The following is an 11,469-nucleotide window of genomic DNA, read 5'->3' as shown; positions in this document are numbered from 1 at the left end:
AAGACGTAAATAGCCTTTTAATTATTCTGGGATTAAAAGCCCTAACCAGATTCCAATTTCAGAGTCATCTACTTTTGAAGTGTACAGCTGATGCCTATAGGGCTTGTACTGTACATACAAAAGGTGGATAATTTCTCTCAATGAATAGAACACACAAATAGAAGATAGGAAACCTATCACAAAGTGCCAGAATTCATAAAATATTAAATCATTAATGACTTACTTTATTCTGTGAAAAATTGAAAACAAATGTTGGAAGATATTAATATATAATGTCATGATTGACTTTTTTTTTTTTTTGCATTGTGTGCCCCACCAGGCAATGCTGCCCTGAGCAGAAAGCCATATCCATCCATCCATCCATCCATCCATCCATCCATCCATCCATCCATCCATCCATCCATCCATCAATCAATCAATCATCTTGCACTCTTATCCCCAGTGACCCTGGACAGGTCGCCAGTCCATCGCAGCAGAAAGCCATATTCACACTATTTGCTTGTGCCTTTATTTTGAAAAAAAAAAAAAAAAAACACACTTAAGATTTCAGACCTAATTTGCTGGGTTTTGTGCATTGACGCACGAACGACCCTCTTTGTGAGTCTGGTCCGTCCATCGACTACAGCTTGAACTTTGTTTTGTAAAGTAGAAACGAAAAGTTTTGAAATGAGTTAAAGAATTGAAACAACATGAACGTCTCTACGAAAGATTTGAGTCCGAGGATTTCAGCTTCTGCGATGAAGTTGCGGATCTTTTGAAGTGTTACAGTATTTACCCCAGACAAGGTCCGTGATTTGTCTATGTAGATTAAATCTGTCTGAAATGACAACGGCGGAAGTGTCTCCGGACTGCAGCACCGATGTTCTGGTTAGTGTCGCCGAGTCGCTGCATGTGTATCCGGGACTGCTGACAGCGGCTGCAGTGTGTGGCGGACTGTCCGGTATCCTGGCTGCAGCTCTCCTCTATGTCTTCTGCATGAAGCCTCTGTTGTTGACCAGACAAGTGAGCACAAATCGAATAGCATTATTCCCCTTAATGATTTCCTTTAAACATAAAAGGATGCGTTTACCCGTCTTCCTGCAGGTTTACAACGCGAGGAGGCTGCTGGAACCTGATGTTGGAAATATTGACAATAATCAGAGTGACTGTGTCAGCAACAGAGAGAAGGAGGCCGCGAGTGGCTCCGCCAATGACAAGGTGCTTATCTGGCTTCCTCTCACTCAAAGTGACTTACAAGGGTTTCTATTCTGGAAAAATCAGGAATTAAAATGTTGTGCTTTCCAGATCTGGACACGCATATCAAGAGTGGAAAATATTCATATCATAAATATGAATATTATAATATAAATATAAATATTCACACTTTGTCCTCCACTGAATTGTCCATTGACATATGTCGTGGAAATAAAACTGTTTTCCAAGCACTGTCAGGTGAAATGACTCAATCAGGTTTATTCATATATCGTGCACAATACAGAGAGCTTGTAGGACAATCAATAATTAAGCAGTTCTGGGTGAAAGCTCTGGCAGGCGGAGACAACACGTAGGTTTTATACCAAGGTAAGGAATCCAAAACATGGGAGATACAGTCTGGTTCCCTTGCAGCTGCAGCAAAACAACTTCCAACCTTGTGTGTGTAGCCCAAACAAGTTCTTTTGGTGAGAGTTCACAAGCATTTAAGTTAACATGATCAGCAGGTGTTGACTTACAGTAATTTTCCACCACAACCTAACCACCCCTATCCATTCATCCATCCATTCAGGGAGCCCTGCAAATGTTTTCTTAGCACTCTTAATTAGAAAGTCATGTTCAGTTTGATCTAATAACATACCTACTGCAAATTTAAAAGTAGTTTAACCCAAGGCTGGGTGATATCAATTGATATACATATAAAGGACATCAATAATCCTCTCGTAATTATTTTAAGCATTTCAGAACAGAAAGGGTTGAAAATAAAAGAATAGAAAATACATTTTACTGGAAGTCTTATAAGAGAAAAATACAGTATTTAGAACGAAAAGCATCAGTGTGTTAATATCTGTTGCTGCTTGTGTTGTCACCTCTATTATTACCAATAACGCATTTATAATCAGCTGAAAGTCAGAGCATCAAGTGTCTTCCATTGTTAATTTGGGGGTCAGAAGCTGAAAAGTTTGTGAACCTCTGAAGAAATCACTACAATAACGCCAGGTTGTTGATATGTTCTAATCCATGATGATCTAATATCATATTGCTTATGTTTAGTTCATACCTTGCATCAGTATCTACATCTTTAGAAGTGTCACTTTCCCATTGTTCATGTACAATGTGCAGGAAAAGAAGCGTCCTCCTATGAATAGTGATGTGGCAGCATTTGCTTCCAGAGCCAAGGTGGTTTACCCAATCAACCAGAAATACAGGGTAAGTCCTTCTTCTGTCATCTCACGCATGACTGAAAACCCCAATATTTATTTTTTTTACCAAAATACTCTTTTGGCCCGACCTAAGCAACATGTGTTTTAACTAATAGCATAGTTTTGCTTGTAGAAAACATTAATATTGAAACAAAAAGAACTCAAAATACTGTTTACTGAAAGATATTTAAGTGGCAAAATTATTTAACTCCATGTTATTTTGTAGGTAGTAAAGTATGTGAAAGCCAAGCAGTAAGTTATTCTTCATGATGATGATTTATAATAGCATCTGCAAAGTATTATTTAAGGGGTCTTGAATAGAAACAGATGCCACATCTTTCAGGATGTTTATTTGTGAAAGAAAATGACCAAATCTATGCTAACTTTTCCTTTCACTTAACAATTATGCTTTACTTTCTTTTGGTCTGTCACACAAAGTCCCATGGTGGCGTTATGAATTGTTTTCCAAGTCGTAGCATGCATTTTAATGGCAATACATTTACAAAATTGGCATTTTTAATCTTTTTTTAATCTTTTTTTCTCCGTGTACTTGTCAGCCTTTAGCAGACGGCGCGTCAAACCCATCCCTTCATGAGCAATCAAAGTTGCCGCCGATGCCTAATGAGGAGTCGTCCTCATCCTCCGATGGAGAGTCTCTCAGCCAGGAGCAGGACAACAATGACAGCAGTCAGTTCATCTCCAACATGAAGCTCCCTAAGAGCCTGCAGAACCAGAGTTTCACCAGAGTCTTCCACTACCCCCACACACTGACACACACCGGGTGGGAGCCACACACCTTCTGGAGGTTACGTGTTACCAAGACAACCCGGCATCCTGGTAACTGTGTTGTCTTTACAGCTTTGAAGGCAGGATCAGCCTGTACTGTTTGGCTTTGCAGGAAGTACAACAGCACAGCTTCCAGCTTCAGGAAGAAAAGTATCTGGTGAGCTTGTGATGGTAGATTAATTTGTCAATATGCATCACAAACGTGCCCAAATGATGCTAATTACCATGTTGTTTTACTGCGCACTTCAGATTTTTCTGCAGATGCTTAAAGTTATATTCAGCTCTCGGTTTCCAAAAGACAAAAACGACGCAGACTTCGCCAAGGACACACTTATGATGCAAGAAAAGGTACAAACAGATGTTTAAAATCTGTGGCACTTTGTAGGAATGCGCATGCCTTCATTTGGTTGCATTGAAATTAATTTCTCATTTTAAGAAACTGAATGAGTTGAGAAAACCGCTGACGACGGGCCAAACCACCAAAGAGACGATCCAGGATGCTTTCTGTTCCCTGGAGGAGATTGAGAGAGCTCAGAAAGATCTCCTTGAACGCAACCTTCAAACGGTAACTGGAGCCCCGATTCCCCCCCCGCCCCCCAAAAAAGTGTCGCAAATCTGCTAGATAGCTTAAAGAAGGAGTGTGACTCACATTGTGTCTTCATAGTCTAAAAGTTTCAGCTCACAACTGGAGGATTTGTGTCAGCTTCTGCTGAGGAGGAGAAGTGGCTTTTCTCCTGAGGAAGCACATGATGACATCCTGTCCATCGTTCAAACTCTCTTGTCAGTAGAGGAGCATCTGACGATGTTACAGGAAGCTGATCTGAAGGTAACGCATTATATTTTTGGTCGGTGTGTCATTTCCTTGTCTCATACTTTTTTGGATCAGATTACTAGTCCTTTGAGGAATTATTTAGTCTGATTTCTTAAAATTTTGAGTGAATTTCACACTTCATGAATTCCAAGAAGAAAAAAAAAATGTTTCAGAGAGAAACCAACACTCCAACACTAGTTGGTGCATAGCTGCGAAGAGGAAGAAAAAAATAATTATCAGTTCTCAAAGCTTCATGGAAATCCAAATCTGAAAAGTGTGGCATGCATTTGTATTCAACCAACTTAGTTCATACTTCATAGAGCCACCTGTTGATGTTACATCTACAGGTTTTTTGGGGATATATCTCTAACATTTTATCTATTCTTCAACCTGAGCCGTGAATCTCTGCAGCTCCTCCAGAGTTAGCATTGCTGTTTTGGCTGATCTCCTTGTCCAGGAAACCAGCTTTGGTGAATTGCCATATTTTGGCAGGCTAGCAGTGGATAGATCGTCGCTCTCTGACATTGTCTAACTTCTGAAGACAGTTGGTTGCACTGGAATTTCTTTTTCATTCGTAAAACACTTGTACAAATCCTTGTAACATTTTTTTAGAGAACATTGGAGAGGTTGCTGTGGTGGGAGGAGTTGTCAGGGCTCGTTCAGTCCCAGCCTGCCTTGCTGAGGTGGGAAGTGACTCTGAGAATGGGTTTGATCGCCACAAGACTGGAGCAGCTAACGAACGGTGAAAGCTCGAAGCTTAACCCAGCGGAAACGATTCTCTCTGAGATTCAGGCCGCTCTGACCGAAGGACTTCATCGGAGCACTGAGGGTAAGATGCATAACCTGAACATATCATGGAGGAATAGCTCCAAATATAAAAGGATAACCGCATCAGTGTAATAACGTGTGTGTCTTTCAGCTCCTCTGTGGCTGCATCTTGCAGTGCTCAACATTCAGCCTACTTTTCTAACTTTAAGGACCTACTCTTTTAAAATAGAGCATTTTCTGGGATTCCTCTTTCGCTCCTCCAATAAGGCCAGGTTATTTTAGGAGAGCACACAATGTCATTCATAATAATGTCTCCCAGATTCTTATGCAGCCTCTCGTGAAACTGTCCTGCAGGCACTATGGGTATTCAATGAAGTGATAACAGTAATCTGGATTTGAAGCACATAGCCAACCAGCAGTTTATCACTTATTTATTTCTTTACTCACATTTAGTGATTTTGTTAGTCATTTTATTACTAATGTGGATAATCTCAGTAGTCTGTAGAGTGGCGAAGCTGTTACTGATTGCTCAATTAAAACTCCTATGTTCTACCTGTATTGAAGCCTGTTTATGTTATATTTATGCAAATAGTTTTAGGCATAATCATAAAAAGGGCTTTGTTTCCGGGTTTGCTTTTTTTTATTTTACAGAATGTACAAAGAAGACAAGGGAGCTGGTGACTGAAAAGTGCCGCAAAAAGGAGTCCAAGAAGAAGAAGCTTCAGAAGAGTCAGATGAATGAGAGGAGTAAAGCTCTGGAGATGGGACTGACTCGCTGTGACCTGCAGGAGCAAACCTCTGTTAGAATACTTTGCATGTTTCCTGGGTTATAATTATCTGTTGGCCTTTTTTTATTATTTTTAAAGCTGTATGTATTGAAACTTGTAGCTGATTGTGAGCTAACTCTGACCTCAGATCTACCAGGAGGTACTGATGAGACACAGGAAGGAGATTTCCGATTTGGAGTTGCACCAGGATAACAAAATTGCAGAGGCCCTCTGCAGCCTTTGGAAGGTAAAGCAATTCAATTGTGAGTTAATTGTTTGCTGGTTATGAAGAGCTCACCCATGAGCTGTAGGTGTTGTTGGTTGTCAGAGGCAGATATCTGTTTATACGAGTTAAAAACCCTTATAAACACTTATAGAAATACCAAGGCTCTTCGAGGACCTTTTACTTTAACCCTATAAATCCTAAACGTAACGGCGACGGTGCAGCCAAATTTGCAGTACTGTAATTCTGCCACACTTTGCGCTATCTGAAAAACTTGCTAGATATTGAAAGCTCCTGTTATGGATATATGGGCGAATATATTTACTCACAGGACATTTAAAGAACTGCGTACAATTAAAATAAGCCAAAAACTATTCAGGCGGAGATTTTAAATTTAGGACATAAAGGGTTAACCTCGTTTTCTTAGATAACTTTCTACTAATAGTTCATAGTTTATAAGGTGGCCACAATGTAACTCAGCGATATGAAAGGAGCTTTACCTTTGGACCTGAACACTGTTTGAAGAAAGGACAATTATTATACATATGGACTATATAAAAACAGCATTAACATATGCAGGTGCATTCCAGCGACATGCAAATTCTATCAGTTCCTTATGCTACCAGGTGAGCCAACAATAACTCTTTGGTGCAGAAGTTTGAGTTGATGAGAGACGATTTAAAGTCTGCTATTTTCTAGATGGCGTTAATAATTTTTGTTTTTCTAAGACTATTCAAAATACGCAAAAAGTCGGTATCGGCAAGTCAGAGATTTAGAAATTAGCTATAACAAAATTGATTGGTGCGTTTCTATTCTATTTCTATCATACTTCACACTAACCTAAAACTGGTCCTGCATGCTAATAATTATATAAAAAAGGGGAAAAGCTCTTTATATGAACTATAGCTCAGATTTGTGATTAGTAGATTTATGAAACAATATAAAAAAGGTTCTTATGGTTGGTCAGTGCATATTATTGCAAGTCAGTGTTGAAGATTTCTTTTTTTAACGTGTTATAAATGTGCAGCTGTGTCACTCAGTCTACCTACCTACTGTGTGTATTTGTACATGTATATGTGCTAAGCTGATGAGAAATCCTGCTCCTCCAGAAACTTCGGGCCCTTTGGTCGAACAGGCTGAGTGAGATAGCCAGGGACATCTTTCTGGCCTCTGTTCCCACTCAGCTGAACCTCACTGCTGAGCACTGTGAGAGTCTATGGCTGGAAGTGGAGCAGAAGCTTGCTGATCAGCTGCAGCAGGCAGAGAGCACCGCCAGGCAGCAACTGGACGACATCAGGGCCGAGCTGGAGAGGGATCAGCAGGTAGACACCAGGCTGTGAATCAAATGTCTCTTTGACTGCCTGATTCCTATGAAGAAAATTATGTATTTATCTTGTTTTCATTTTAATTCGCTCCTTTACAGAGTTTGAAACTCAGTCTGTCTTTTTGTAGGTGTGGATTGAAGGGATGGCTCTGGGTCAGACTTGTCTCAAACATCTGGGTGAACAGCAGATGGAAATCATTCAAGCTATGGTGGCCAGACAGAGCTACACTCTTAGCAGGTGAAACTTGGGGGTGGGAGGAAGTGTCAGCATTGCAACTACACTGAAGACCTACATAAACGCACATTTAAATTAACGGTAGATTTTTTTCGGTGTAGATATGTTCCCTTATTAATGCTGCATGAATTTTCTCTTAGTGACATAGGGAAACTGATAGAGAAGAAACACAAGCACCTCTCGCTGCTGATGGAGCGGTCCTTTACTGTCCGGCACTTCAGTCTGCAGATGCTGAAAGAGATGAGGCTCTCTAAACTAAAGGTGCTCTGTCAGACTGACTTCAGAGCTCTGCTAGTGGAAGAGCCCAGTAAAACCCAACCCTGTGTTGATTCAGCTCTCAAGGTAGGAAAAGTGATGCACGATCTGTTTGCACTTACAAATGATGTGTTCACTGATCAGAAAAAAAGAAGTAGGATTTTTAGTTTCTAGCCTGCGGTCGGTTGTTGATGCATCTCTATCTGAAACCTGTAGCTCAAAGAATAGACTTTAAAATACTTTTAGTTTACAAATCACTGAACGGCTCAGCACCACAATACATTAAAGATCTGCTGTTGTTGTATCAACCTTCCAGACCTCTCAGGTCTTCCGGTTCTGGTCTGCTCTGCATCCCCAGAACCAGAACCAAACGAGGAGAAGCAGCTTTCAGCTTCTATGCACCACAAATTTGGAACAAACTTCCAGAAAACTGTAAAACAGCTGAAACACTGACTTCTTTTAAATCTCGACTAAAAACCCATCTGTTTAGAATTGTATTTGAAATGTAATCAATTACAAATTTATTGATGGAACTTGACTTAATGCTGTGTTTTGATTGTTGATTCTATATTGCATTGTGTTTCTGTGTTTGTAATGATGTAAAGCACTTTGAAATGCCTTGCTGCTGAAATGTGCTATACAAATAAAATTTGATTGATTGATTGATTGCACAAGTTTCCTCTGGGATGACACATTGTCTTAATCCCCCCGATTGTCTCCATACAGAACAGCCGGGCCAGCCTCGCGGAGAGGCACCTGGGTCCAGAAAGCAAGCTACTGGAGAACAACCTCCAACAGGAGTTCCTGTCTGAGCTGGAAGCTGCCACGGAGCTTCTTCAGAGCCATGCACAGCTGGCGCTAGGCAACGCCCTCAGCCACGCCATCCATCACAAGATGGAGGCTGTGCCCACACAGTCGCATAGTTCCTCTAAACATGACCTGGGCCTGAAAGTAGGGGCTTGTTTGAATATCTTAATTTGAGAGTAGGAGTAATTGGGTTGAACCAAAATGTAGAACATAACAGGTTTTTATTTCCATTTCGTCCCTTCACCTTAGCATCACCTGACTGAGGCTGCAGCAGAGAGTGTCTACTTGACCAAAGATTCTCTCAGGGCGTTGGTTCACATCTATTACTCTGACCTACGAGACATTTCTAGTAATCTGCAGCTGGATCAGTCAAACATAAACCACGGTAGGATTATCTTACCAGCACAATATTTAGCTTCTTGATCTAAATGTTCTGATGTCTGTTGTATATTGACTGATTTTCTGCCTTTTTTACGCAGGCTGCCATATGTATAAAACGCTATTGCTAAACCGAAAAGTAAAAAAGATGCTTGACTATTTCATTTTGTTTTTGCAAACTTTTTCAGAGATGAATAAGAGGAAAGATGGCAGGAGCCAGCTGAGCAGAGCTTTGCTGAGAGAACTTGTGAACTGGGGCAAGAGACCCGCTTCTGCAGAGTTTCAACAAAGGTAGAGTTCATCAGAGGAATTATTCTGTTAATCAAGACCATCATAGTGGATTTTAAGAGTGTTATGTGATAGAGCAAAATTGTAGCATAGAATCACACTAAAGTATATTAAAGTGTGCCGTTGTAATTGGATAAAATAGAAAAGAAAGTATTTTGAGAGGCAGTGCAGAAAAACGCTAACAGTAGTTACAATTTTAGATGGACTATGTTAAGTAAATAAGAATAATTAACTCTTTGTGCTTGTTTTCATGCATGGTAGGGTGGAACTGAATAAAAAAACGCTCCTTCAGCAAAGTCATCTGGATCAGGAGAGGATTTACGAGGAGCTGAGGAAGAAAAAAGTAGAGCTGGACCAAAGCATGGACCGGATTAAAGCCCAGTTAATGGTTGGTGTGCCACTGTAATTTTCCATTTGTTGGCAGGTGAGTGAATTTGTTTATCTTGCAACGATGCTGACTGAGAGCGCTGCGTGTCTGCATCCATTAGGAGGCAGAAGAAAGCTTCATTACTGAGCTGGCAGCTATAGCCCGCGTTTCTGTCCACAGTGCAGACCAGAAGTCCAGCAGCGAGGAGGACAACTCTGGTAAGCAATCTTACCCAGGGGTAAGAAAGTTTAAGGTCATTCTGACACTGAGAGAATTCATGTTCTTTCTGCCACACACAGAAACACATTTATGCAATCCTGATTATTTCTGGATCTTGGTCTAAAGATTTTTGGTTGCTATATTCATGTCCAATGTAAAGGTTCAGAAATGAACGATGTAAAATCATGTTTTTTAGTATTGAAACTAAGTACAATACATAAATATGCTTTTCTACCTTTTGTGTCCATATGAAGTTTTTGTCTTTAGCAGTAGTGTGTATCTCAATAGGACTTAAATCGAGTGATTACTTGGTCGGTGACAATGTAAATATCCTTTCATTGCTATTTGTATCACAAGTCACATGTACTTAAACTTTGTCTGATATTTGTGTTTTTATTGTCTAAACTAGGGCACACACAATATCAAGAAAGTATCTCATGGTGATACTACTGATATACAGTAAGGTGCAATGATAAAATCAATTATCCATAGTTTTTGGATAATTTTCTTTCTTTACCATCACGCAACTTCTCTACTTCCTTCCATTAGCTGTAGCATCTCAACCACTAGATGTAAACATTAGGTTTTAGCAGTTAGACTTCATCCAGCTGGTCAAATATATTGATGACTTGCTGGGTTTGCATGCCTGACACTTCAACTATAATGTCCTTACAAGTATAGCATCTGAGCAGTCTTGCAATTGTAATAACGCACACATGGATATTGCGAAGATGATTGAAATTCAGTATAATATGGAGCTCTTGCCTGAAACTTTGCAGAGAGAATCCTTTAATCTTGGATCATTGGACTCTTGGACGAATTAAATCTTGCAGTATACCTTTAAAGATGTCAGAATTTAACCCACGTTAAACGGGCAGCTTGAACATAAAGTTTTTGAAAGCTTTTTGAATATTCTTTGGGCTACCTTTTCCTTTTATCATTCTTTTTCAGGCTGATTTTTATTATTTTTTTGTCTTTTAAAACAATCCACTGTAGAACTATTCTGGCATTTCTGAATTATTGTTGTGGGGTTATCACCAAACCTTCTATTCTTCTATTCTGCAAGTAGACCCTTAATTTACTTGCAACCTGTGCTGAAAGTGTGTATGCTAGCCAGCCTGCATCCTGCTGCTTAACAAGCGAGCTGTTCGCAGCTTACCATCTGTAGTTTTACAACTGCTTTAAAGCGATGATGAAGCTTGTTTAGTTTCCAGTTTGCATCAACAGATGGCAGTGCTTCGTACAACTGGAGAAACATCCAGTCATCCCAGCACTTTATCTGTAATCCTATGAATAGGACTTAAAAATGTGGGAGTAGTATGGCAGGAAATGTCAACATAGCCAAACTAAATGTCAAACTGGTGAACCTACCAGTATCTCCTGTCTTTCATCACATGTTGTTTTTCAGCAGGTGAACAGAGTGCCAAGATACTTGACCTTCTGGCCCTGAACCCAGCATTAGATCCAGCCTTGAATCCTTCTTTGACTCCACTGTTTGCAACTCCTGTGGTGAAATCAAAGCCAAAGAAGAAAGAAGAGAAAGAGTCTCATCTCTCTCTATAAAAGACAATTGGAGTACTTTTATAGTATTAATATTTTTATACTAACTGGACTGAACTAGTTTATGTGAATTAGGTTAATGTAAGTTTATCCTTTGTTTGGATGTATTTTTTATCTACCAGGAAACAATAAAAGTCAAAAATAATGAAGTGGACTGATCTTGTCAAGCTCTGTTTCTTCTTCTCATTTTGCGATTAAAACTACAATACAGCGGACTTGACACTAATGCATTACTGGCCATACTGACACCCCTACCGTGGCTCATTCACTGCATTGATTTTTGAGTGC

General features: G+C 39.9%; 1 protein-coding gene across 3 annotated transcripts; it reads left to right on the top strand.

The window, feature by feature from the left end:
- Nucleotides 1–523: 523 nt before the first annotated feature.
- Nucleotides 524–11,341, top strand: evc (EvC ciliary complex subunit 1). Of its 3 annotated transcripts, none has more exons than XM_023353411.1 (20): nt 524–1,002; nt 1,084–1,197; nt 2,314–2,400; nt 2,951–3,174; nt 3,252–3,336; nt 3,429–3,527; nt 3,616–3,744; nt 3,844–4,005; nt 4,603–4,819; nt 5,410–5,558; nt 5,674–5,772; nt 6,858–7,070; nt 7,201–7,310; nt 7,448–7,649; nt 8,289–8,513; nt 8,619–8,754; nt 8,936–9,038; nt 9,297–9,423; nt 9,524–9,620; nt 11,033–11,341. In XM_023353411.1, the coding sequence occupies exons 1-20, from the start codon at nt 823–825 to the stop codon at nt 11,182–11,184; spliced, it is 2,910 nt and encodes a 969-aa protein (XP_023209179.1). In that variant the 5' UTR covers nt 524–822; the 3' UTR covers nt 11,185–11,341. The 3 variants fall into 3 exon arrangements, with proteins under 3 accessions (XP_023209179.1, XP_023209180.1, XP_014323860.1); XM_023353412.1 differs by having other exon boundaries at nt 9,702–11,122; XM_014468374.2 differs by having other exon boundaries at nt 525–1,002; nt 11,030–11,340.
- The last annotated feature ends 128 nt before the right edge of the window (nt 11,342–11,469 follow it).

This window comes from Xiphophorus maculatus, chromosome 20 (genome assembly GCF_002775205.1).
Source record: "Xiphophorus maculatus strain JP 163 A chromosome 20, X_maculatus-5.0-male, whole genome shotgun sequence".
In the NCBI taxonomy this organism is placed as follows: domain Eukaryota; kingdom Metazoa; phylum Chordata; class Actinopteri; order Cyprinodontiformes; family Poeciliidae; genus Xiphophorus; species Xiphophorus maculatus.
Note: the sequence above shows the minus strand (reverse complement) of the source record. Positions and strands in the feature narration are given on the sequence as shown.

Coding starts and splice junctions, on each gene's coding strand:
- evc (XM_014468374.2), top strand. CDS start 823: ATGACAACGGCGGAAGTGTCTCCGGACTGCAGCACCGATGTTCTGGTT. Junction 3,528..3,615: donor CACTTATGATGCAAGAAAAG/GTACAAACAGAT, acceptor TCTCATTTTAAG/AAACTGAATGAGTTGAGAAA. Junction 3,745..3,843: donor TTGAACGCAACCTTCAAACG/GTAACTGGAGCC, acceptor GTGTCTTCATAG/TCTAAAAGTTTCAGCTCACA.